The following is a 27,772-nucleotide window of genomic DNA, read 5'->3' on the forward strand; positions in this document are numbered from 1 at the left end:
ACTGTCAGCTGCTGAAGATAAAAGCAGAGGGGTACAGGAATGCTGCAGGGACTCAAACCCAGTCAAACAGATCTGGGTTTGAATTCGGGTTGGATCGCTTACTAGTGCCTACATCACTGTATCAGTTTGTAATGTGTTATGTATTTATTTTTGCCTATGCTGGGCCTTCGTTGCTGCACACGGGCTTTCTCTAGTTGCGGCGCTGGGGCTTGTTACTGGAGTGTCTTCTCTTGCTGCAGGGCACAGGGCTCTGGACAAGTGGGCTTCAGTAGCTGCGGCACTGCGGCTCAGTAGTTTTGGTGCATGGGCTTAGTTGCCCTGCGGTATGTGGGATCTTACTTCCCAGATCAGGGATCGAACCCGTGTCCCTTGCATTGGCAGGTGGATTCTTAACCACTGGATCACTGGGGAAGTCCTGTATTGTATTATTATTTGTGCTGTTAATCTCTCAGGGCCTCCAGTTTCCTTCCCATAGAATGGGGAGCTCCCTGGGCAATTTAATCTTTTGGCCAGTCTTGTGGACATGGCTTTGTTAAATGCTAGTGCTTTCTTCTGTATGGAAATTGCCTGTCATTGAGCATTGTACACCAAATAGAAAGCTTTGGGCTTTCCATTCCCAAGACATATGTCAGGCAAGATATATCAATGTATCAAAGGTTGTATCCGAGTAGGTCTCAGCCTTTATTACTTACATCTGGTCATGAAATTTTTGCCAGCTTGCTACTAGGTATTGTCTTTGTCATAGACTATAGGAAATCTGGCCCTCAAGCCGGTTACTAACCCAAGTCCTAGTACCAAAGGATACTAAGAAAAACAGGCAGACCACTCAGACCTCTCAATAGATGATCATCTATTTGGTTCTCAAGTTAACTTCCAACTTTACAGAAATGGTGATAGATTAGGACATGGAGCTTGCGAGAAAGGGACAGGAGAGCGTGGTGTAGCGGAAAAATCAGCAGCTTTAGCACTCAAATGATTTGCATTTAAACCCTAGTTTATTTATCTTCTTGCTAGTTGCTAAAGCTAGTCCTGGTCTCTTGGTCGGTAAACTGAGGATAATAATGCCCATAGTGGGGATGTCGCGAGGGCCAGGGACAGTGGGTGAGGCGCCTGGACCCGCGGAGCCTCGGAAGCTCTTGCTGGATTAGGGCGGGAGCTGGCCCGGGACCGGTCACTGGGAATGCTGCCCGGGGGGTGCGGCGGGTTGCGGACCGCAGCTGGGGGAAGGCGCTGAGGCCGCGGCAGCCCGGGTGGTCGGGTCGCGCGCCAGGCGGAGGCCGGGGGCTCCCCGGGGCCTTTTGTTGGCAGCCTGAGCTGCCTCCGCGCACACGCCCGAGAGGATTAAGGCCAGATGTGGCGGCCCGGCGCCGCCGAGCGCTTAGAGCCCGGGCCGGAGACGCCGCTGTAGACCCGGCGGCGACAGTGAGCGAAGCGGGGAGATCTCACGAGAACGGTACAGGCTGCGAGGCGGCGCCCCTAAAATGACAACCGGGCGGGCCTCCGGCCGGCGGCTGGGCCGCGCGGGGGCGCCCGGGGGACGGCGCAGGCGGCCAATGGCTGGCGGGGTCCCGGGCGGGGCCGGGCGCGGGGGCCGCGGCGCTCCGGCGGCGGGGCGGAGCCGCGCGGGGAGGCGGGGGCGCCCGGCGGCGGCTCGGCGGCGGCTCGGCGGCGGCCGCGGCAGGACTGGCAGCGCCGGCGGCGGGTGAGGGGTTCGCGGCGGCGGCATGCGGGCAGCTGCGAGCTGGGGCGCAGGGCGGCTGCGCGGAGGGCGCGGGATGGAGGGGCGGCGCCGGGTCGCGGGAGATCCACCTGCTGGTAACGGAGCCGCGGGCGCCGCGGCCGGGCCCGGAGCTCGTGCGCCTCCGGCTGCTGCGGGGCCGTCTCGGGGCGCGGGCGGGCTGGGCCTCGGGGGCGGGCGCGGGCCGGGCCGTCCTGGGCGCGCCGTCAGCCCCGCTCCGCCGCCGCAGCCCCTCGGTGCCGCGCGCTCCCTCGGTGGCCGACCGGGCGCCTGGTGCGCTCTCGGCGCTCCGTGGCGCGGCGGGGCTCGCTGACTTTGGGGCAAAGTGAAGGAAAGTGGGGGTTTGGGGGGTGAGGCAGAGTTGCTCGCGGGACTGCCCCAGGGCTCATGCCCGTCCCGGAGTCGGCGGCGTCCCGGGGCCGCGGGGCAGGTGGGGCGGGGGCGAGGCGGGCCGGGGTTGCTGCCAAGGCGTGCACCGTTCTGGCGAATTTTCCTACAAAGTCAAGACCTGCGGGTCCTCTGTGTAAGCGCACCCCCATCCCCAGGCCTCCAGTTCCTCGCTATCGAGGAAGCTGCGAGTGGGATCCTCGGGTCGGGCCGGGTGATTCCACTGAGGGTACCACCAGGTGACAGCGGGAAGGCGTGTTTTAGGAGCTGGCAGTCAGACCACTCGCGCGCCCGCTTTTTATTTCTCGCAGCGAGTGTTTCTCTGGATCCCGCTCATTGCTTACAATCCGGATTGCGAAATAGAAGCAGGCGCAGTGTCTGTTTTCAGTCCTCTCCATATATTTTGCTGTTGTGCTTTTGCTGTCGGACGACTTCTGGCCAAAGAAAATGGCAACGTCGTTCGTTTGAATTTAGAAGCTAAATTTAGAAGCGAATAATATGCGTTTAATGGTTTATCTTTCTTTTTCTGAATGTTAAAAAACAACACTGTCATTAACAGGTTATCCTAACAAAGGTTTCTTAAGCCCGCACCGTGTAAAACTAAAAACGCACAGGACGATGAAGTTATGTAAGCTGTATTAAGGAAAAATAGAAATCCTATTATAAATATAAAACCAATGAATTTTAACAAAACCGCGCTGAATAAAGTTACAGGGCTTACATCATGGTATTCATGAGGGTGCCTTTTCTTCAGGCACCCCTGTTCTGTCTGGAATGACAGTGAAATCATATGTCAAGCATTTTTAGCCGTGGATCATACTATTTCGGAGAACACTTTAAAATCAAAGGTTATGTATCTAATAATAACAGGACTGCAGCCCTGAAAAGACTGTTAATAAAACACTTTTTTCCAGCCTGAGATCTGGAGTTGAAAGTTCGAAACATCTTTGTCAGGATGGAGAAGATGACCAGTAACTTTAGCCACTGCCTTTTTGTTGTCAAGAATTCCAATGTGTTAAGTGATAGTCTCAGAGAGCGTCAAGGTGTTAGATTGAAATTTTTGTGAGCGTGGACGCTGACAACAAATAGGGGTCACTTCTGCTTTAGGCAGTCAACCCAGAGGGCTCTTGGCTGTATGAACTACCTCTCCTGGTTTGAGAGCATAGGGATCACTGGTTTTGCTCTTTAATGATGCAACTAAACTTTATTAGTGTGGAAACCCTGATTAAAAATGTATGACAATATGCTGAGTAAAATGCCCTAGTATTTGTCTTGCCGAATTTCAGGTCCTGTTTGTTGGTAGAGTTTATTATTTGCATTTTCTTCAAACCAGATATGAATAACTTCTGGATCCAATATTTAATATTCCTTATGTTTTTCATGTTACCAATACTGTATCTATAATCTACTTTCATTATAGAGTTCACACACTTTTACTTGTCTGTCTACCCATTTATGCTGACTTTCATACAAATAAGTATTTAATAAAACTGTGTTTCAAAAATCTTTCATTTTCTACTTCTTCACTTCCCCTTTCCTGTGATTACTGATTGAATGTTTATTTTAATAATCTGGATCTTTTATCAGGACAGTATCTTTTTTGAAGTAAAGTGGGGCTCAGGTGGGGCTATAGCAACAAAAAGTTACTTGCATGTTCATATAATGCCATGAAAAAATTAAAATTCCAAGTTACATAATTCACTGAGTTAACCCTTCATTTTTTTAATAATCAGAATCATTAAGTGCTTAAAAAAAAATTATCTGGCTGTGCTGAGTCTTAGTTACAGCATGTGGGATCTTGTTCCCGGACCCGGGATCAAACCCTGGCCCCCTGCTTTGGGAGCACAGAGGCAGCCACTGGACCACCAGGGAAGTCCCTTGAGTGCCTATTGATATGTTAATAAGACAGTATATTAGGTACTTATGGAATTGAGTTGAAATTTTGGGATTTCACCATGAAGACTGTTGACATGGATATGTTAGGTGAATAACTTTGGTTTTAGAAAATAATCATAATTTGAACATGAGAGTATCTTTGGAAATTCTTGATTGCAGAGAGTAAGGGGAAGCGAGGACGTAGTAGGAAGTTCAGTGCCTCTAGAATATTATATCAGTACTACAGAGCTGCTGGTCAAGCAGGGTTCACAGGCTGCTTGGGTGAGTAGGGGAGAGGAGGGCCCAGCCCAGGGTACAGGAAGTGAGAAATCCATTCAGGTTTTAAGTTGAAACTTTGAAGTTGCCTATGAATTTTGCAGTTTATTCCATAATAGATCCGAATTTGTTGTAGAGTCTAATTTTTTTTTTTTTTTAATTCACACTTTAAACTGTTGGGTAAAGATAACACCTCGGGAAGATTCTCCAGTGTAACCTGAGGCTTGGAGTGCCCCTGGAGCTTCTTTTCACGGGACTGCGGTGCAGAGGGGAGAGGGTGGGGGGGGGCGGGGATGAGAACTTGGACTTTGGAGTCATGCAAAGTAGGGTTCCTTCTCTGGGTTCATTTCATTGTGTGTACAGTAGGGCTAGCAGTGCCTGCCTCACAGGACTTGGGAAGATGTAGAGCGCGTGAGGAAATGCTTAGTGAGTTGTAGTGTCTCATCATCATTATTAATGCAGATCTTTTCTCACTAGTGGAGGTTTCTAGCCACGGTCAGTTTTACAAACCAGCTGAGATGGTAATTTCTGAATTGCCTACAAATGGCTGCTTTAGTCAGAGAGAATTGTCCCTCGGGCTTCCCAGGCCTTTTTGGAGTTGCATTAACTCCCCCTACTGGAGTGACATGTAGTGGATTGCCAAGTGCATCTCGTGGTCCCCCGGGGCCACCAGGAATCAATGCACATCTTGTCTGGCCTGATACGCCCCGAGGGAATGAAATTAGTTCTGTGCAGAGAGGCCTAAACCAGTGACTGGCTGCAGGTTTTTGGTTTTATTTGTTTTTATTAATACAGTTAACATTTATTGAGAACCTAGAATTGTACTAGGTGACTCTGCTTAAGTACTTCCAGGGACATGATTTCATTCTATTTTCTTTCTAAAAGATTTGTTTATTGTTGGCTGTGCTGGGTTTCTGTTGCTTCAAGCAGGCTTTCTCTAGTTGTGGCCGGTGGGGGCTACTCCCTTTAGTTGCGGTGTGCGGGCTTCTTGTTGAGGTGGCTTCTGTTGCTGGGGAGCATGGGCTCCAGGGTTCGTAGGCTTCAGTATTTGGAGTGCATGGGCTCAGCAGTTGTGGGGCATTGACTCAGCTGCTTTGCGGAACGTGGCATCCTCTCAGACAAGGGATCAAAGCCCTGACCCAGATTCTCAACCACTAGACCACCTCATTCCATTTTCTGAACAGGTTTGCTGGATGGGAGGTGATCTCCAGGTCTCCTGAGTTAAAGCAGCGCTCAGTGGTTGGTTAATCCTGGTCCTGTGCTAGCCTGATTGGATTGCCATGTTTTCAAAATGCCAAAATAATCCGTTTACACCTGGGGAGTAGGTTAATTGTTGGAAAAACTACATTTATCTTATGATGATGATCAATAGCAGTCATCACGGTAACCTTTTTATTATTTATGAGAACAGGAGGAGCTGAGACAGTTAGCTTTCTCAGTTCCTGGATGAAACCACAAAGCCGAGATAATTGACATGCCTGAAGTCACGCAAGTAATGGTGGGGCTGGATCTAGGACCTAGGGGCTTTTGACCTTTGTAAGTTGTCTGCTTTCTTTAAAAATTTTGAACCATTAACTATTATTGTGCAATAGGAGGATTGTAGAGAGTGAAGAATGTTCCTCAGGAACCATTGTTTGATCATTAGAGTTCTCATGGGCCCCACCACTTCTTCCTTTACATAAGTAACCATGCCTCTCTTTCCACAGACACAACAGAACCAACGAGCAGGGAGTATGGTTGAAAGCTTTTTTCCCCTGGAGGAGAACCGTATCACTCAAGGATATCACATGAGTCATTTGGGTGTGGGGGGTAATCTTTACAGATACAGTGTAGCCCAGCCAAGAATCTGTTTGTAACAGTGACTGATAAATGAAGAAGCCTGTGTTTTGCATCCTTGAGCAAGTTTTTCTTTCTCTTTTCCCCTTGAATAGGGAGAAAGAAGCATCCACCTATGAAGACCCTGCAGACAGTCCTGAATAGTAATTGTGGATGGTGTGGCTGCCAGACTAGTTCTGCTGAGCATCTGAAACAAACCTCTCCTATTGATTGTTTCAGTTGGCCCCGAGCCAGGAGTACTGGGCTTGGTTGACTTCAGGATAAAAAGAAACGGACTTGGTTATCATCGTAAACATATGAACCAGTGTGATGGTGAAATGAGATGAGGCTCCGAAATGGAACTGTAGCCACTGTTTTAGCATTTATCACCTCGTTCCTCACTTTATCTTGGTATACGACATGGCAAAATGGGAAAGGTAAGGAAAACGTCTCCAAGAAACGTGCATGGAGTGTGGTTGGTTTTTTGCTTTGTCAACGGTGCATAAATGCTCTGAGTTGAATGCGCCTACAGGCTGCATGTTTCAAGCTATCTGCTGGCGGCCTGCCAGTTTCTTTCTGACACCGAAATGAAACAGTTGAAACAGTATTCTTGGACAGAGGAGACAAAATTTCTCATTTGAATGGGGTTTGCTTTGTTTCTTGATTTCTTGTAATTGCTCGTGTAGAAACATGCTCATCAGCAGTTTGTATTATAAATGACAGCCAAGTTGAGTAATGAAGACTTTCATTTTGGTGTTTTATTTTTTATTATTAAACATCATCAATGTTTAATAAGCTTCCTTGTACCGGATGTTGTATGAAACACTTAAAAGGACACAGTGGCTTCATGAAATTTATATGCTGATTATCCTAATGATTTGGTGCTGTGTAGTTAATTATTTAAACCGTATGTGTTGATAGGTTGCTCTTTAGGCAAAAGTATTTTTGAAGTGGGTGAGAAATTCCAATCTGAAACTTTAAAAATTAATTCTGTTGAGACTGTTGAACTGTGTTTTTAAGGAAGGTTATCTGTTTAGAGATTGGAACTGTATTGAAGGATAATGCATTTCTTTGCTTTTTTTGGAAAATATTTACAGTAAATTCCTACCCCTATTTTTATTATTTGTAGACTTTTAAATAAATAGTTTGTTTATGGCTGCCCTAGTTGCAGCCATGTAGACTGCAGCCTGTGGGCTTTCTCCAGTTGCAGTGAGCAGGGGCTCCTCTAGACGCAGTGCCTGGACTTCTTTTGGAGTGGCTTGTTGCAGAGCGTGGGCTGTGGGTGCACAGGCTTAGCTGTACCACAGCATGCGGGACCTTCCCAGACCGGAGGTTGAACCCCAGTCCCCTGTGCTGGCAGGTGAATTCTTAACTACGGGACCACCAGGGAAGTCTCCTACTGCTTCTTTTTACATATCTCTTTTCCTCATGTTAATCTAGGAAATATTAATGGCAAGAAGAATGGAGATCTGTTAGAGTCAGGGTAGAGTAGTAATCATCACTTGGTTATCAAAAGGTGCTATTGTCGGCATTATTGACTTGCATGAAGGTAACTTTATTCTCTATTAATTTTTCTCTGGTGTGTGTGTAGATATGTATATATCTGCATCAGTGTGCATATATTCATGAAATAAGCTGAGATAAGCAGGCAAATGTATTCTGTGCTTTGAGCAAGTTTAATATTGTTTTTCTCTTTCTCTGCATTGGGCTCTAATTTTGGAAGGCATTCTTTGGGGGGAAAATGAATGAAACACTTACTGAAGATCTTTCTTCTTTGCAGACAAATATATACATTTTAGATTTCATTTTTTAATCATACCAAAAGGAGAAGACTTACTTAGGAAGAACTTAGAGTGGTTAATCAAACTATTGCTTGGCCCTGACGTGAGCAGAACAGATGACTTGCTTTAGCGGTCAACTTAGAAAATAAAAGAGTTAATCATAAGAGTATATGAAATTTTTTCTTATCAGGGGACTTATCTACCCAGAAAATTATACTAACAGAAACTTGACCCTTTTAACTGTGTCTTATTTAAAGCATTAACACTTTTGGAATCTCCATTCCATCTATCTTATTTCTTAGGTAAAGCCATTAATAAGCACTGTTTTTGGTGTGGTAGGCTGTCTTTAGAGTCAATATTGATTGAATGTACAGGTTTTGTCCCCAGAATGGGAAGGAATGTGGCATTAGAGGCACGCACAGTCTCTGCTTCGGCTCTCGCTCTGGGCAGGGCTGTGATCCTCCTCTGCATGTTTTTCTGCTCTGTTTTTCTGCTTGGTGTTTTGTCTGAACTCTTTCAGGTATCAACAGAGGTCTCCTGTCGTGCTTATGTAAAATCCCCTGTGCTTTAATGACATCGTTTATGTAACCACTCTAACTGCTGAGCATTTGGATTCTTTCTAGATGGTTCTGGCAGTCAGCCTGGATTTTCCAGAGCCGGCCTCATTTCAGATGTTTAATTCTTGTACGCTCATAAACCACATGCTCTGCTTTTTATGTTGAAAGCGTGGTTTCCGTAATCGCTAGATGTTGCTGGACTCAGAGTTCTTATTTTTCATGCATGCATCACTCCCTTTCCTGTACCTACCTCATGCCTGTCTCTGTGTTACAGGCTGTAAATATGAAAAGGAAGGAGAAACTACGCATCTTTGGAAATCCCAAGAACCAGTAGGGGAAGGTGCAAGTAAAAAAATGTGATGCCATCTGACAGATAGAGCAGTGACAGAGTGCATGTTATATGTTATGAAACAATAACATAGTCTCATTTAATCCTCATAACAACCCTAGGAGGTATGATTACTCACTTTCTATAGATGAGGAAACCAAGGCTGAGTGTAAGAAACTGGTCAGGGTCGTGCATTAAGTGGAAGAGTGGAGTTTAAACTCAGTCAAGCTGGTTCCAGAGATGATGCTCTTAGCTATTGGCAGAAGAGCAGAGACCAGGCGGATTAGGGGAGAGTGGGCATGGCAGGTAGAGGGGGCTGCCTTTACTTTCATGAAGCTCTGAGAGAGTGTGAAGTATTTGTGCTTTGGAATTGTAAGACATTCATTGTGGTTGGCAGATAGGGTTCCAGGACTATCCCAGGGTTCAGCTAGTAATCCCAGTGTTCTCCCTGTCATATTTATCCTAGGTCTTCATTTGCCACTCAAAAGAATAAATGAGCTGGTCCATGGGATTGGCATAATTTGGAGAAGATATCAGTAACTCCACTAGGAAAGCTGGCGTTCAGGCCAGGGTACAAGTTTCTGCAGGGTATACTGGACTCTCACATTAAAAAATGAGACAGAATTCCAAATATGTGGAAAGCACAGTGGGAAAGTTGTAAGCAGGTGTGAGGGTGGGATGAGAATAATTGCATGTCTTACACGTGTGTGTGTGTTGAGGGGGGATGGTTCTCCTGATGAATTTCCTATTTTGGTCAAGCACAGTCCAGAAACTGGACATCTTAGACCCCTGTCCTAAGGGATACCTAACATTCATCCACGTGTTTCTGTGTGGACATGTATTTTCATTTCTTTTTATCTAGAAGTAGAACTGCTGGGTCCTGTGGAAACTCTATATTTAATCACTTGAGGAGCTGCCAGACTTTTTTCCCAAAGAAGCTGGACCATTGTGCATTTCCTCTAACAGGATATGAGGGTTACAATTTCTTTACATTCTTGATGATACTTGTTTCCTGGCTTTTGGATTCTACTTGACTCGATGGACATGAGTCTGAGTGAACTCTGGGAGTTGGCGATGGACAGGGAGGCCTGGCATGCTGCGATTCATGGGGTCGCAAAAAGTCGGACACGACTGAGCGGCTGAACTGAACTGAACTGTCCTAGTAGTAGTGAAGTAGTTTATCATTGTGGTTTTTATTTGTATTTCGAATAATATCTAGCATCTTTTTATGTACTTATTAGCCATTTGTATATCTTCTTCAGAAAAAAATGTCTATTCAGGGTCTTTGCCTATTTAAATTTTTTTAAAAAAATTTAAACTTTAAGAATTCTTTATTCTAAGGCAAAAATACAGTAAGGGTAGTGGATCAACCACCTATATATCTAATATGAAGGTTAAAAGACAAAGCTAGTAAAATCATATAACTATCAATAAAAATATGGACACACAATAAAGAGGAAGTGGACAAAGTAAAAATATATAAAAGATGAGATCAAAAATGTAAAGTGAGGGAGTGGAATAAAAAAAAGTGTGCTAAGTCATTTCAGTCATGTCCAACTCTTTATGACCCTATGGACTGTAGCCTGCCAGACTCCTCTGTCCATGGGGTACCCAACATAGGAACACCTAAATACATAAAGCGGTTATTAGCAGACATAAAGGGAGTAATTAACAATATAGTCAGTAGGGAACTTGAATACCCCACTTAAGTCAGTGTGGATGGATCATCCAGACAGAGAATCAATAAGGAAACATTGGCATTAAATGGCACATTAGGTCAGATGGATTAAATATATATAGGACTTTAAACTCCAAAAGAGCAGAATACTCATTCTTCTCAAGTGTGCATAGAATCAGTATTCTCCAGGATAGATCATACGCTAGGCCACAAAGTAAGTCTCAGAAAATTTAAGATTTAAATCATATTAAGCACCTTTTCTGACCACTGCAGTATGAGACTAGGAATCAACTACTGGGAAAAAAAATACGTGGAGTCTTAACAGTATGCTACTAAACAATCAGTGGGTCATTGAAGATATCGAACAGGAAATAAAAATATACCTTGAGACAAATGAAGATGGAAACAGAGCATTCCAAGATTTATGGGACACAGAGAAGACATTTCTAAGAGGGAAGTGTATAGCAATACAGGCTTACCTTGGGAAACAGTAACAATCTCAGACAATCTAACCTTACACATAAAGAACTAGGAAAAGAATAACAGAGCCCCAAGTTAGTACAAGTAAGGAGATAATAAAGATCAGAGCGGGAGTAAATGAAATAGAGATGAAAAGAGCAGCCGCAAATATGAATGAAAGAAACTAAGATCTGGTCCTTTGAAAAGATAAACAAAATCAATAAACCTTGAGCTGGACTCCTCAAGAATAAAAGAAGGCCCAAATAAAATTAAAAATGAAAGAGAAGTTACAACTGATACTACAGAAATATAAAATGTAAGAGATTACTATGAAAATTTGTATGTTAGCAAATTGCACAACCTAGAAATAATGGATAAATTCCTAGAAACGTCCAGTCTTCCAAGATTGAATCAGGAAGAAATAGAAAATCTGAGCAAACTGATTACCTTAATGAAGTTAAATCAGTAATTAAAAAAAAACTCCAGAAGAACAAATGTCCAGGATCAGGTAGCTTCACAGGTGAGTTCTACCAAACGTTTAAAGAAACATTTAAATACTTCTCGAAGTATTCCAGAAAGTTGAAGAGGAAGGAACATTTTCAGATTCAGTCTATGAGGCCAGTACTACCCTGGTACCCAAACCAGGCAAAAATATCACACACACAAAATTATAGGCCAGTATCCTGGATGAACATAGATGTGAAAATCCTCAACAGATTATTAGCAAACTGAATCAACAATACATTAAAAGTTTCATACATCATAATCAACATGATAGACCACATTAGAAACATTAAGGATAAAAGTCATATGATCATCTCAACAGATACAGAAAATTATTTTGATAAAGTTCAACATCCATTTATGATAAAAACTCTCAACAGAGTGGGCATAGAGGGAACATACCTCAGTATAATAAAGGCTGTACATGACAGACAGCTAACATACTCAACAATGATACAAGCTTACAGTTAAGTCACAGGAATGTAACATAGCATAAGGAAAATAGTCAATAATACTCTACTGGTTTTGTATGGTAGTGTCATAGACTTGTCATAATTATTATGAAATAATAACGTATTTGATTGTCAGATCCCTGTGTTGTACGTCTGGAACTAACATACTGTACATTGGCTATATTTCAGTATTTTAAAAGGGGGAAAAGAAAAAGTCCTTTCTAGATACAAGTTCCTTGTGAGAAATGTGATTTACAAATATTTTCTATCATTCTTAAGTTGTCTTTTCATATTCTTGGTGGTGTTCTGTGCAGTGCGAAAGTTTTAAATTTTGATGAAGTCCAGTCTATTTTTGTTGTTGTTGCTTGTCCTTTTGGCACCATATTTGAGAATCCACTGCCAAATCTAAGATCATGAAGATGCTCCGACGTTTTGTTGTGCTCTTCTGTTCAGCTGCTCAGTCGTGTCCGACTCTTTGCAACCCCACACGCTGCATGCTTTGCTCTTACATTAGGTCTTTAATCAATTTCAAGTTAGTTTTTGTATGTGGTGTAAAGGACCCATTCCATTCTTCTGCATGTGACTATCCAGTTGCCCCATAACCATTTGTTGTGTCTACTGTAAATGACAAATAGTTGGATCATGCTTTTTAAAAAATCCAGCCTAATAGTGTCTGCCTTTAGACTGGACTGTTATTCATCGACATTTATATGATACTGACGTAGTTTGATGTGCAGATGCCGTCTCACTCTTTAGTTTTCATGCCTCATGTCTTTCTTGTTTCTGTATTCCCGCTTTACTTTTTTTTTTTTTTGCATTGATTGAATATTTTCTAATGTAGCACTTTCATTTCGTTAGTGACATTTTTCGCTATTTTTTGAGTATTTTTAGTGATGATTCCATAGTTCAGCTTATTGGATTCAAATTCGAGTTTATACTAGTTAAGAATAGTAATATATAGAAAGTTACTCCTATTTAGCTCTATTCCTTTTCTCCTTTGTTTCGTGGCACTGTTGTTACACTCATTACATCTGTTAATGTTATAAACCCAGGAATACATTGTTACAATTATTAATTATTACACCACCTGTTATTCTTTCCTTAGCACATAGCAGCTTTTTTTCCCCTCTACCTTTTTTTTCTGCTGTTTTTTAGCAACTTTATTACATTCCCATGTATCACAGATTCAACAGTGCATTATATACATATCATTTTATGAAGTTTATAAATCAGTTGAGGGAAAGGAGAAAATGGGCATCAGCAATTATATAATTGCTGACTGTTTGTGTGGATTTGAATCACTCGTATCAGTTGTTTTCAGCCTGTGAAATTCCCTTCATATTTCTTATGAGGCAAGACTGCTAGCAATGAGTTCTTGACAATTTTTGTTTATCTTATAATCTGTGAAGTTTATTTTCATTTTCTAAAAAAAATAGCTCTCCTGGATGTGGGGATCTTCGTTGACAGGGTTGTGTGTGTGTGTGTGTGTGTCTGTGTGTGTGTGTGTCTGTGTGTGTCTGTGTTTGTTTTTTAGTACTTTGTGTTATCCACTGCCTCTCGCCTCTGTTATTTTGGCTGAGAAGTCAGCTTCTAATCTGTTGAAGTCCCCCTTGTAAGTGATAAATCATTTTTCTCTTGATGCTTTCAAGATTGTCTTGTGTTTGACTTTCATCCTTTTTACGATGATGTATCTGTTTATGGGTCTTGCCTCCTAGATGTGTTCAGTTCAGTTCAGTCGATCAGTCGTGTCCGACTCTTTGCAATCCCATGAATCGGAGCACGCCAGGCCTCCTTGTCCATCAACAACTCCTGTCCAAACTCACATCCATCAAGTCGGTGATGGCATCCAGCCATCTCATCCTCTGTCGTCCCCTTCTCCTCCTGACCCCAATCCCTCCCAGCATCAGAGTCTTTTCCAATGAGTCAACTCTTCGCATGAGGTGGCCAAAGTATTGGAGTTTCAGCTTCAGCATCAGTCCTTCCAAAGAACATCCAGGTCTGATCTCTTTTACGATGAACTGGTTGGATCTTCTTGAGGTCCAAGGGACTCTCCAGAGTCTTCTCCAACACCACAGTTCAAAAGCATCAATTCTTCGGCACTCAGCTTTCTTCACAGTCCAACTCTCACATCCATACATGGCCACTGGAAAAACCATAGCCTTGACTAAACGGACCTTTGTTGGCAAAGTAATGTCTCTGCTTTTGAATAGACTGTCTAGGTTGGTCATAACTTTCCTTCCAAAGAGTAAGCATCTTTTAATTTCATGGCTGCAGTCACCATCTGCAGTGATTTTGGAGCCCCAAAAAATAAAGTCTGACACTGTTTCCACTGTTTCCCCATCTATTTCCCATGAAGTGATGGGACCAGATGCCATGATCTTAGTTTCTTGAATATTGAGCTTTAGGCCAACTTTTTCACTCTCCACTTTCACTTTTATCTAGAGGCTCTTTAGTTCCTCATCACTTTTCTACCATAAGGGTGGTGTCATCTGCATATCTGAGGTTATTGATATTTCTCCCGGCAATCTTGATTCCAGATTGTGCTTCTTCCAGCCCAGCATTTCTCCTGATGTACTCTGCATATAAGTTAAACAAGCAGGGTGACAATACACAGCCTTGACGTACTCCTTTTCCTATTTGGAACCAGTCTGTTGTTCCATGTCCAGTTCTAACTGTTGCTTCCTGACCTGCTTACAGGTTTCTCAAGAGGCAGGTCAGGTGGTCTGGTATGCCCATCTCTTTCAGAATTTTCCACAGTTTATTGTGATCCACACAGTCAAAGGCTTTGGCATAGTCAATAAAGCAGAAATAGATGTTTTTCTGGAACTCTCTTGCTTTTTCGATGATCCAGCGGATGTTGGCAATTTGATCTCTGGTTCCTCCGCCTTTTCTAAAACCAGCTTGAACATCTGGAAGTTCACGGTTCACATATTGTTTAGCCTGGCTTGGAGGATTTTGAGCATTACTTTACTAGCATGTGAGATGAGTGCAATTGTGTGGTAGTCTGAGCATTCTTTGGCATTGCCTTTCTTTGGGATTGGAATGAAAACTGACCTTTTCCAGTCTGGTGGCCACTGCTGAGTTTTCCAGATTTCACAGCATCATCTTTTGGGATTTGAAGTAGTTCAACTGGAATTCCATCACCTCCACTAGCTTTGTTCGTAGTGATGCCTTTTAAGGCCCACTTGATTTCTCATTCCAGGATGTCTGGCTCTAGGTGAGTAATCACACCATCGTGATTATCTGGGTCATGAAGCTCTTTTTTGTACAGTTCTTGTATTCTTGCCACCTCTTCTTAATATCTTCTGCTTCTGTTAGGTCCATACCATTTCTGTCCTTTCTGGAGCCCATCTTTGCATGAAATGTTCCCTTGGTATCTCTAATTTTCTTGAAGAGATCTCTAGTCTTTCCCATTCTGTTGTTTGCCTCTATTTCTTTGCATTGATCGTGGAGGAAGGCTTTCTTATCTCTCCTTGCTATTTTTTGAAACTCTACATTCAGATGCTTGTATCTTTCTTTCTCCTTTGCTTTTCTCTTCTCTTCTTTTCACAGCTATTTGTAAGGCCTCCTCAGACAGCCATTTTGCTTTTTTGCATTTCTTTTCCATGGGGATGGTCTTGATCCCTGTCTCCTGCACAATGTCATGAACCTCCATCCATAGGTCATCAGGCACTCTATCTATCAGATCTAGTTCCTTAAATCTCTTTCTCACTTGCACTGTATAATCATAAGGGATTTGATTTAGGTCATACCTGAATGGTCTAGCAGTTTTCCCTACTTTCTTCAATTTAAGTCTGAATTTGGCAATAAGGAGTTCATGATCTGATCACAGTCAGCTCCCAGTCTTGTTTTTGTTGACTGTATAGAGCTTCCCCATCTTTGGCTGCAAAGAATATAATCAGTCTGATTTTGGTGTTGACCATCTGGTAATGTCCATGTGTAGAGTCTTCCCTTGTGTTGTTGGAAGAGGGTGTTTGCTATGACCAGTGTGTTCTCTTGGCGAAACTCTATTAGTCTTTGCCCTGCTTCATTCTGTACTCCAAGGCCAAATTTGCCTGTTACTCCAGGTGTTTCTTGACTTCCTACTTTTGCATTCCAGTCCCCTATAATGTAAAGGACATCTTTTTTGGCAGTTGGTTCTAAAAGGTCTTGTAGGTCCTCATAGAACTGTTCAGCTTCTTCAGCATTACTGGTTGGGGCATAGACTTGTATTACCATGATATTGAATGTTCTGCCTTGGAAACGAACAGATCATTCTGTCATTTTTGAGACTGCATCCAAGTACTGCATTTCGGACTCTTTTGTTGACCATGATGGCTACTCCATTTCTTCTGAGGGATTCCTGCCCACAGTAGTAGATATAATGGTCATCTGAGTTAAATTCACCCATTCCAGTCCATCTTAGTTCACTGATTCCTAGAATGTGGACGTTCACTGTCATCTCCTGTTTGACCACTTCCAATTTGCCTTGATTCATGGACCTGACATTCCAGGTTCCTATGCAGCATTGATCTTTACAGCATCGGATCTTGCTTCTATCAGCAGTCACATCCACAACTGGATACTGTTTTTGCTTTGGCTCCATCCCTTCATTCTTTCTGGAGTTATTTCTCCACTGATCTCCAGTAGCATATTGGGCACTTACCGACCTGGGGAGTTCCTCTTTCAGTATGCTATCATTTTGCCTTTTCATACTGTTCATGGGGTTCTCAAGGCAAGAATACTGAAGTGATTTGCCATTCCCTTCTCCAGTGGACCACATTCTGTCAGACCTCTCCACCATGACCCGTCCGTCTTGGGTGGCCCCAGGGGCATGGGTTAGTTTCATTGAGTTAGACAAGGCTGTGGTCCGTGTGATCAGATTGCCTATTTTTTTGTGATTATGGTTTCAGTGTGTCTGCCCTCTGATGCCCTCTCACAACACCTGCCATCTAACTTGGGTTTCTCTTACCTTGAACATGCGGTATCTCTTCACGGCTGTTCCAGCAAAGTGCAGCCGCTGCTCCTTACCTTGGACAAGGTCGCCCCTCCTGACCTTGAATGAGGAGTAGCTCCTCTCGGCCCTCCTGCGCCCGCGCAGCCGCCGCTCCTTGGACGTGGGGTTGCTCCTCTCGGCCGCCGCCCCGACCTCGGGCATAGGATAGCTCCTCTCCGCTGCTCCTGCGCTGTCGCAGCCTGGTGCTCTTGGTTGCATACTTGAGCCTGCATACTAGTTCTAGCATAGCTACTCCAGATAACATTACTGAACAGGAAAAACTTTCTGGAAATTGGTAGAAGCGCTTGGTGGCAGGAGGGATAGCTGGCAGCGTTGCAAGGACGCATACGGCACCTTTTGGCTGCTTGAAGGTCATGATGAAGGATTGCTGCAGCCTCAGTAGCGGGTGGACATGGTCACGGGTCAAGCCACCGCGGTTGATGGAGGAAGCTTGTTTGTCCTTCCCACCACCGATTCGGCCCACATAACCCTCCCATTCTTCTCCCAGAGCATCAACAGCAGCTTGTATGTCCATATGCTTCCCTCAAAAGATTCATAGTTTTACAGTGAGGGAAAATGAGATTGCTGGATGGGTTTAAGCAGATGGTAAAAGAAGGAGAAATTTGTTCTCTTTGGCGAGGAGATGGTGTAAATGTTTTAAAAATTGAACCTGAGACTGTGCTCAAGGTTGGGACCTATGAACAGGTTATAAAGACCAGACTGGCTGTAGGTAAAAGTGGACAGTACTCAGGGATTATTGATTGTGGCAAGCAGCTTCTGAAGCAAGAAGGTGCTAGAGCCTTTTTCAAAGGTTATATTCCTAACTTGCCAGGAACTATACCTTACGCAGGCATCGATCTCTGTGTGTATGAGCATTTGAAGAATCGTTGGCTAGAACAACACGCAAGAGGCTCTCTAGGCCTTGGAGTAGTGATTTTGCTGGGGTGTAGTACACTGTCTCATGCTTGGCGTCAGATGGCCGGCTTCCCTCTGAACCTAGATGTGTAGGTTATTGTTTTTTCAGTCATTTGTTTCTTTGAATTTTTTTCAACCTTTCCCCTGCTTTTGGTATTCCCATTCCATTTAGGATGATATGTTTAATGGTGTTCAGTGTTTGTCTGAAGCTCTGTTCTTTTTTTCCCTCTTTCTTCAGCTTGTATAATGTCTGTTGATCTGTCTTCAGGTTTGTTGGTTCTTTCTTTCGCTGGTTCCAGTCTGTTGAAGCCTTCCAGTGACTGTTTCCTTTCTGTCATTGGCCTTTTCCACTCCAGAATTTTCATCTGGTTCTTTCTTAAAATTGCTGTTTTTTAATATTCTTTATTTGATGTAACATTGTCATGCCTTTCTTTATTTCTTTAGTGGGGCTTTATTTTTAGATCTCTGAGTATAGTTATAATGCCTGCTTTGAAGTACTTATCTGGGATCCTGTATCTAGTTGTGCTCACAGGCAGTTTCTGCAGCCTGCTTTTTTCCTGGTGTACGGGTCCTACTTTCCTATATTTTTGCACATCATAATTTCTTTTTTTGACACTGGACATTTTTTAGGTAACATATTTTAGTAACACTGGGTACTTCCTCACCTCAGGGCTTGTTTATTAATACTTGTCTCTTTGTTTAATGACTGGCTGGATTATTTCTGTGAAATCTGTCCTCCTCACCCCCTCAAGGTTAAGTCTCTGTTGGTGCCTCCTTGGGGATGGGGGTGCATGATTTGGGTGTGCCCACCGTCATCCTGGGATGACTCCTCCCGTGACCACTACACCAATTACTGGCTAATTGTTTATCACAGTGCACTGGAACACACATTCTGCTATAGACTAATCCAGCTGTGGCTCCCTTGGAGAAACTTCCTGAGTTCAGTGTCTGATACTTGTTCTGACCCCAGGAAGGCTCCTCCTAGCTGTCGCCTTCCTTGGCTCTCTTTAGCCAGCTAGCCACAAATGCCTGCAGCACAGGCTGCCTCTTCATTCAATCCGTGCTTCTCTCCATTCCCTTCACCCCAACCTCCGCTGTCTTTCAGAGGACTCTTAGTTTGAACAGCTCTGTGCTTTGCCGCAAATAAAGCTGATTTCCTTGGGAAAAATTAGGAGCTATTTGTTTTATGGCCCACTTTTCCTCCTGGCAGAATTTCTGAGCCAGGGATCTGGAGATGGGGTGGGGACAAAAGACAAGCTTCTGTCTGGGTGGAACCCCCACTTTAGGAGCTGAGCCCTAGATAAAGAGAAGGGGCCCATAGCCTTGGGTCTGCCTCACTAGCTGGAGGATGGTCTGTGGGGACCCCAGTGTTTTCAGCACACTGAACTGAAGGTGGAGCCTTGGAACCTGAGAAGGTCAGAGGTCATATCTTGTTTGCTGTATCTGGTGTCTGTGTTTTTTATATCATTTTATTTAAAATTGTGATTCTCATTGGAGACGAAACAGTGAACCAGAGCTTGTAGATTTTTTTAGCTTTTCTTTATGGAATAGCAAGTGAAAGTCACCTTTGTGACCCCATGGATTATATAGTTCATGGAATTCTCCAGGCCAGAATACTGGAGTGGGTAGCTGTTCCCTTCTCCAGGGGATCTTCCCAACCCAGGAATCAAACTGGGGTCTCCTGCATTGCAGGCGGATTCTTCACCATCTGAGCTACCAGGGACGCTTGGAAGCTTGCTTATGCAAAGCTTCTTTCAAATAGAATATAAAGAAAATTAATGGAAAATCTAGGATTTGGAGCATGCTTTTCATGGTTCTGTGTGTGTTTTGTGTTAGTCTCTCAGTTGTGTCCAGCTCTTTGCCACCCCATGGACTGGAGGCCCTCCAGGCTCCTCTGTCCATGGAGTTCTCCAGGCAAGAATACTGGACTAGGGGACTTCCCTGGTGGTCCAATGCTAAGATTCTATGCTTAGTGCAGAGGTTTGGGGTTTGATTCCTGGTCAGGAAACTAGATCTCACATACTGCAACCAAGACCCTTTGCAGTCCAGTAAAAAAAAAAAAAAAAGAAAGAATATTGGAGTCGGTTGCCATTTTCTTCTCCAGGGGATCTTCCCAGCCCAGGAATTGAACCTGGGTCTCCTGCATTGCAGGCAGATTCTTTACCGTCTGAGCTCTCAGGGAAGCCCTTTCATGGTTCTGGCTCACAAAATCGTGTAATTGTGCTTGTTGAGTGCTTTCTGTGTATCAGGCGTGGCTAGAAGTTTGGGTTACTTTAGTGAGAATATCAGAAATATTCCTGCCGTAGTGTAAGGGAGGAGAGGTGGTTGTTCCAGTCGTTCAGTCATTTCCGACTCTGTGAACCCATGGACTGGGAGGAGAGGGAAGACAGCTAAAAAAAAAAATTAATTAAACAATAAGGTAAAGAATAATGTGTTTTTTAAACTTTCGTATTCTGAAATTTAGATTTTCCAAAAATTTACACAGTAGTATGCAGAGTTCCCTTATGCCCTGTAACGTGAATGGCTTACATAAACACAGAGTACAATTTTCTAAGCCAAAAAATTCACTTTGATACGAGACTGTTAACAGTCCAATTTACAAAGCTCATTTTGCTTTCACCAGTTTTTTCCCATTAATGTCCTTCTTCTGTTCTGAGATCCGGACTAGGACCCCACACTGCATTTAGCTGTCGTCTTCCTAGAAGCCTCCTCCTTCATGGAAAATTTCCTTATTTTGTTCTCGGCGTTTCTGAAGTGATTTGGTCAGTTACCTGGTAGAATGTTCCTTAATTGGAACTCGTGTGATTCTTCCTTGCGATTAGACCGAGGTAACGCGTTTTTGGTGAGAAGACCAGAGAAGTGACACTGTGTTCTCCTTAGTGCCTTACATCAACGGGTGCCTGAAGTGCACAGGTCTTACGTTGAGCCTGCTCATGTGGTTAAAGTGCAGTCTGCCAAGCTTCTCCCGTGACGTTGCTGTTTTTCCCTTGTAATTAATAAGTATTTTGTGAAAGCGTCTTTAAAACCAAGCAGACGTCCTGTTTCTCATCTCACGTTCACTCAGATCTGAACAAGTATTGATGGGTTTTGTCTGCAGCAGTCACCACTGTGCTCTCTGCCAAATATGATTTTCTGTCTCCATCACTCCTTCTGTGTTTATTAACTGGAACTTGACCAAAAGGAACAGATGTCTATTCTCTCTCATTTATTTATTTCTTGTTATATGAGTGTGAACTCATGAGTATGTATTTTGTCCTATGGGTTATAATCCTTAACAGTCATTGATTATTTTATCATTAGATTGTCCAGAGGTGGCCATTGGGAGCTCTTTGAGTTGGCTTCTGTGACTTAAGCATTGCCTCAGTTTCAAATTTGTTGAGGTGAAATTCACACAACAAAATTAACCTGATTAAGTGAATAATTTAGGACATTCAAAATGTGCAGCCACCATCTTTAGTCTCCATTCATTTTTTGAGCAATTTTTAATTTTCTATTGCCACAGTATGGTCCAGGATCACCTTGTGTTTTCTCTGCCCCAGCCCTGGAAATCATCGTTTCTTCAAGGAGCCTCTAGTGTCTTGAGGAATGGAGTCTTGGTGGACTCGTTCCTTTGTGGTACCAGCACTTCTTGTCCCTCTTAGTGGACAGTGCAAGGCTATTTCTATATGCGTCTGTGCATGCTAAGTTGCTTCAGTAGGGTCTGACTGTTTGTGACCCCATGGACTGTAGCCTGCCAGGTTCCTCTGTCCATGAGATTCTCCAGGCAAGAAGACTGGAGTAGGTTGCTATGCCCTCCTCTAGGGGATCTTCCTGACCCAGAGATCGAACCTGAGTGTCCTGTGGCTCCTGCATTGCAGGCGGATTCTTTACCACTGGGCCACCAGGGAAACCTATATATGTATATACGCTGTAAGTCACTTCAGTCGTGTCCGACTCTGTGCGACCCCATAGACGGCAGCCCACCAGGCTCCCCCGTCCCTGGGATTCTCCAGGCAAGAACACTGGAGTGGGTTGCCATTTCCTTCTCCAATGCATGAAAGTAAAAAGTGAAAGGGAAGTCGTTCAGTCGTGTCCGACTCTTAGCGACCCCATGGACTGCAGCCCACCAGGCTCCTCCATCCATGGGATTTTCCAGGCAAGAGGACTGGAGTGGGGTGCCACTGCCTTCTCCGTATATGTATATATAGAGAGGCTATATCTATCTATCTATATAGATACATATATATAAAACCACCAGGAGTTCATCCTGGTCCCTCTGACTTTAATCTAGTGCTATAGCATTTATTCTTGTCTCCACATTTCCCTGTATCCATAAAAAAACATGGCTGTTAATACCCCAATATAGTAATTATTAGCTAAATCTCACGGTGTGTGTGTAGTTTCAAGGACTTCCCTGGTAGCTCAGCTGGTAAAAAAATCTGCCCGCAATGCAGGGATTGCAGTTCCCAGCCCCAGTTCGATTCCTGGGTTGGGAAGATCTGCTGGAGAAGGGATAGGTTACGAATTCCAATATTCTTGATCTCCCCTGGTGGCTCAGACAGTAAAGAATCTGCCAGCAATACAGGAGACCTGGGCTGGGAAGATCCCCTGGAGAAAGAAACAGCAACCCACTTCAGTATTCTGGCCTGGAGAATTTCATGGACAGAGGAACCTGGTGGGCTACAGTCCATGAGGTTGCAAAGAGTCACACAATTGAGCCTCTTAACACTTTCTTTTCTTAGTAGTTTCAGAATTGCTAACCCATACCCAAGTGAAAAGTAACATTATTTGCACATGGTTCTTTTTGTATTTACTTTCGCAGTTATATAGTCAAATATTTTGCAGAGTTCCTTATTCCTTGTTTTAGTCATTTCCTCTTCGGTGTGGTTATACTGTTTATTTATAACACACATAGGTCCATTTATTACTGTGAATATTCTATTTTGGATTTCCCCCATATCCTGTGTAATTGCAGTCATGTACATTTTGGATATGTGAAACATTTTCTTGGTTCTGAGACTCACCAGTTGAGGAAAAAAATGTGCCTTGAGAGAAATGTTCTCATTCCCTCTGCCCCATTTCCATCCTTTCCTTTTTTCTCCACTGCTCCCAGCTGTCCTTTGCAGGTAAATAATCTCATTATATTCTGGCTTTTTCCTTCCTGTATTTCTTGGGGCACCCGTGAGCAGATACACAGACATTTTCCATATCCTTTGCTTTCTTCCATGAGGGATAACACACCAGAGATAACGCTTGCTTTTTCACTTAGCAGTATATGCTGGAAATCGTTCCATGTCACTTCGTTTCATAGAAATAATCTTCATTGCTCTGTTTTCTTTAAACAATTTCATAATACTCCATTGTGTGGATGAAGCATAAGTTTTCCAGCTGCTCTCCTCTCCAGGGACATATGCATGGGGTCTTTACACATCTCCCATTCATTCAGTATTTGTGTGTGTGTGCGCATGCTTTCTGCCAGGCATTGTGCAGGGCCTTGAGTAGTGGAAATCTAGCTCACAGAGGCTTTTATTTGTTGGTTTAATTTTAGCCTTAATTTTTTATCCAGATCATGGGAAATCAAGATCTTAATTTTTTGGAAGAAAACTGGAGTTGTCATCTATGTCGTAAACATGAAAGTCTGAGGGTAGAATAGTTTTGATTACCATTTAGATTTAAATACCTTATTCAGGCAGGAAACTTTCTTTTTTTTGGCTGAAGTATTTTTTGTTTGCCTATCTAACTTAATATTTAGTTTTCAAAACCAGAAGACAGAAGGTAGGCCAGTTTTTTTAGAGGCTCCATTCCGTACTTTTTCAACAGGAACCTGAAAGGTGACTTAATGCATCATTGACCGAAGACTTATCACAGCCACAGGCATTAATTTCTGCAAAATCCCCCAGTCAATAACATGTTAAAGCAAATTTCAATCATTGTTCATTTTTTGAAGTTTATTTCTGCAGTTTAACAAGTAGTAACTATTCACATCAGACATTTTACTTTCTCCCCATTTGAGATGATAAGACATTTTCTAGCCACGAGGAAGCAGAGGTGGCACGTGTATCCCATCTTCATCTCAGCGGATTTCAGTGTTTACTGTCTGCAGAGCAGTTTCCTATCAAATAGGAGTTGGGTAACAGGAGGATTGGATTCCCTGCAGTAGTGGGGAGGGTGGATGTTGGGTTGAACCAAGGTGTGTGCAGGTGGCAGAGAAGCCTTGGCTGGCAGTAGCATGTGACCTGCTGGATCAGAGGCCCAGATGCATGAAGGATGGAAGGCAAGCAGGAGGAGGTGGAGGGAGGGGGAGAGTCTGGGGACTGGAAGCTTCATGTGCTTTTGCTCGGTCACTTCAGTCGTGTCCGACTCTACGATCCCATGGGCTGTAGCCTGCCAGGCTCCCCTGTCCATGGGATTTCCCAGGCAGAAACAGTGGAGTGGGTTTCCATTTCCTTTTCCAGGGGATCTTCCTGACCCAGGGATTGAACTTGTGTTTCTTACGCTGGCAGCCCTGCTTGCCTCTCTGAGGATGCTTTATTTACACCCGAGATGCTTATGATCCTCTTGGGTATTTTTTGCAATGAAATATGCTTTGTTAGGTTAATAAGGCCTTTTAAGCACCCTTTGTTCATGGTGTTAGTTTCTTCCATGCTGGTATCTTCCCGCTGCAGTAGGATTCTTGATTGTCCTCCTGGTAGACATGTCGTAAACGTAAGCATGTTTTATTAGCATCTTCTGATTATAAGACCAGCTAGAGTTTTTTCCTCTGAGATGAGAGAATCTAGTCTAGAAGTGTGATCATTTTAGGACAAATCGTTCTTCTCTTAATTTTTTGTGTGACCATTGTTCTGATCGTCCCTCCCCTCTCCCATTCTTGTTATACTTCTTAACGTTGATTGAAGACTCTTGGGCTTGCACAAAATCTCCCCCTGCTGCATTTCTTGGTGTACACAGATAGATACAAAATTATGTACCTACTTTATAAGGAGAAATGCTTTATTAGAAACAGCACATACTCAGTTTTATTCAAAGTCTCCTACTTCTTTACATTAGCAAAAAATTAACCATATATTCTTTACCTCTTTTATCATCATATCAACCTTTTTCTGAAGATTTCTCTTTTTTAGTACTATTTACAAAATGAGTTTACATCCACTTAATATTTTTTTTCCTTCTACTGTCACAGCTTGTCTACTGAAGGTCCTTTGAAAAAGGCTGTTGTCTTAACACTTCCCTGGTCGCCAGTGGTGAAGACTTGGCCTTCTAGTGCAGGGGGTGTGAGTATGACCCCTGGTCAGGAGAGTAAGAGCCCACGTGCCGTGCAGCATGGCCAGAAGATTTAAAAAGAAAAAAAAAAAAAGAAGAAGAAGCCGATGTCTTTATCTCTTTAAAACTTTCTCTGACAACTTTGGAAGCATGCTTGCTTTCTTAATCCAATTTCCAGGCTTGCAGACAATCCTAATATTTTTCTGAAGTAGAAAGTGTGGAATACGTTGTGCCTTGAGAGTGCTAATTCCTGTCAGGAGGGATCATATTAAAGACCAGTGTTTGGGTCGTCTTAGGACTTCGTGGAGGAATAGCAACCCACTCCAGTGTTCTTGCCTGGGAAATCCATGGACTGGGGAGCCTGGCAGGGTACAGGCTGCTCCCTGTACAGGCAGTCCCATGATGAAGAAAAGCGTTGCAGTTGTACTTAGGGGATGGTCTGTGGTTGGTTTTCCAGTTTAACGCATCCTCTGCTCTCTCTATGAGGTTTTCTTGATCTCTAAGACTTTGCTCTATGTTCATGAACTCCAGCTCTCAAAAGAGGCATTCTGATAGGACTGGAGTTTTGCAGGGCAACCAGGCAGCCTGGGACTTGTTGCTTAAAGGAGAATGTGAAAAGTCATGTGTGGGATAGGAAAAGTGTGTGTGCGCGCTCAGTCACTTCGGTCCTGCCCGGCTCTCCTGTGACCCCCATGGACAGCCTGCCAAGCTCCTCTGCCTCTCTCGTGCCTCCTGCATTGGCAGGTGGATTCTTTACCACTGCGCCACCTGGGAAGCCCCCTCGGAGAAGTTTGCATCCTGTCAATAGTTTATCTCTTTCCTCACCTGGTGGTTACTTGAATTTACTTCTTTGTTAATCCCGGGCATCTTCAGTGTAAAGAAACTTCTGTTGAAGCCTTGATTACTATTTCAAAGTACTACAAAAAAAAACTTAGAGAAATTTTCTTCACAAATCCTGTGTATGAGTTACGGAAAAAGAACCTAAATGTTCCAGGAAATATGATATCCCTAAATTGCATGTCTGGTGGCTTACAGCCATGATAGAGTTTTCCCTGGCAGCTTGTGGTTGATTAATTAAGTCAGTGGAGGTTAAGTTTAAAAACCTGACCTCTAAGATTTGAAAGTAAACTTTACAACAAGATTTGTTGTGAAGTTTTTGTTGCTGTTGTTGTTGTTGCCTCTCATAATTTGAATTTATCTCAGATTGTCTGATAACTGCAACATTCCTCCAGATCTTTTATCCATTCCTGTTTTTCCCCCTTTAATCAGTGGGCTTCCCTGATGGCTTAAATGGTAAAGAATCCACCTGCAATGCAGGAGACCTGGGTTCACTTCCTGGGTCAGGAAGATCCCCTAGAGAAGGGAATGGCTACCCACTCCAGTATTCTTGCCTGGAGAATCCCAAGGACAGAAGAGCCTTGTGGGCTACAGTCCATGGGGTCACAAAGAGTAGGACATGACTGAGCAGCTAACACAAACCCAAGGTTCTGTTAATTTGTAAGCAGTTTCCAGAGAGGTAATAATACTGATTAGATATCTGTTACTGCTATTTCCTGGGCTTTCCAGGTGGCTCAGTGATAAAGAATCCACCTGCAGTGCAGGAGACGTGGGTCTGATCCCTGGGTTGGGAAGATCCCCTGGAGGAGGAAATGGCAACCTACTTCTCTAGTCTTGCCTGGAAAATCCCATGGACAGAGGAACCTGGTGGGCTACAGTCCCTGGGGTTGCAGAAGTGTCAGACATTACTTAATAGCTAAACAACAATTGCTATTTACTGCTGCTGTTTCAGGAGAAATAAGCCTGTAGTTTCAAAACTGAAGATAAGCATAGAATTGGCATTTGGGAATGGTAAAGAATGCCGTTTGATGGTCTCATTCAGTCCTCACCACAGCTCTAGGGAAATAAGTGAGCATGAAATCCATGTTTGACGTGAAGACACTCAGGCAATTAGTAAATTACTTCATCCCATACTGTTATGTGATTGGAGAATGTTAGCATCTAAGCGCAGGTGGATCTGATGCCGAGGCTTGTACCACCTGAAGCCAACTGCCCACTGCAGCAGAGAACAGTCTCCACAGAGGAGCTTCTGGAAGTCCCGTTTTGTTGGTCACCTAACATGACTTCTTTCATATGGTTTTTCTAAAATAATACATTCTTCGATAGTATTTAATCATGTTCTAGCCCTATTCATTTATGTTGCGATTTTCTTTTAGAGTATGAGATTTCGATTTTAAGAAATTTAGAAAAAACTCAAGTTTAATTTGATTGTTTTTCAGCTAAAAAGTCAGTTCACTCTGCCTTTAGTTAAAGGGTTCTTAGGTCATGCAGATAATCTGTTGTAAATTCCCTTTAAATTGAAGTGTCTGTGTTATTGGTTGCTGAAGAAGTATGTGTTCATTTGACTGATGATGGTGGGGTTTTATTTTTAAGTCTTCCTAGCAACATGTTGCCATAGTTTAGGATGGTTATAACCTTTTCTTTTTCCCCAGATATAATTATACAGAATCTTAAACTTTCAGAGTTTAGGTATATTGGTCTGATGCAGAGGACACATAAATCTGGGGAATTTTGATGAAAATAAAACACATAGTCAATGTGTTTTATCAAACATCAAATTTAGTATGTTTCCTTTTATTATGCACCTAAAAAGCAGGCTATTTCAGTTGTGCTAACTGAAAGGACCTTGACATTGAGTAAATCACCGAGGAGAATGTCCTAGACTTGACTTATATAGTTTGGTTTATAACAGAGTTGATTAAGGTGAACGTAAGGCAGCTGGCAAAAAGATCTATA

At 43.2% G+C, this 27,772-nt stretch overlaps 1 protein-coding gene across 2 annotated transcripts in view; it reads left to right on the top strand.

Moving 5' to 3' along the window:
* The first annotated feature begins 1,663 nt into the window (after positions 1–1,663).
* MGAT4A (alpha-1,3-mannosyl-glycoprotein 4-beta-N-acetylglucosaminyltransferase A) overlaps positions 1,664–27,772 on the top strand; it is a 118,401-nt gene continuing 92,292 nt past the window's right edge. The window contains exons 1-2 of one of the 2 annotated variants that reach the window (XM_068989020.1): positions 1,664–1,702; positions 6,208–6,528. In XM_068989020.1, coding sequence (XP_068845121.1) covers positions 6,435–6,528 — 94 coding nt within the window. In that variant the 5' untranslated portion in view covers positions 1,664–1,702; positions 6,208–6,434. Of the gene's footprint in view, positions 1,703–6,199; positions 6,529–27,772 lie in introns of those variants that run through there. The other variant, XM_068989027.1, reaches the window with a different exon arrangement.

This window comes from Capricornis sumatraensis, chromosome 1 (genome assembly GCF_032405125.1).
Source record: "Capricornis sumatraensis isolate serow.1 chromosome 1, serow.2, whole genome shotgun sequence".
NCBI lineage: Eukaryota > Metazoa > Chordata > Mammalia > Artiodactyla > Bovidae > Capricornis > Capricornis sumatraensis.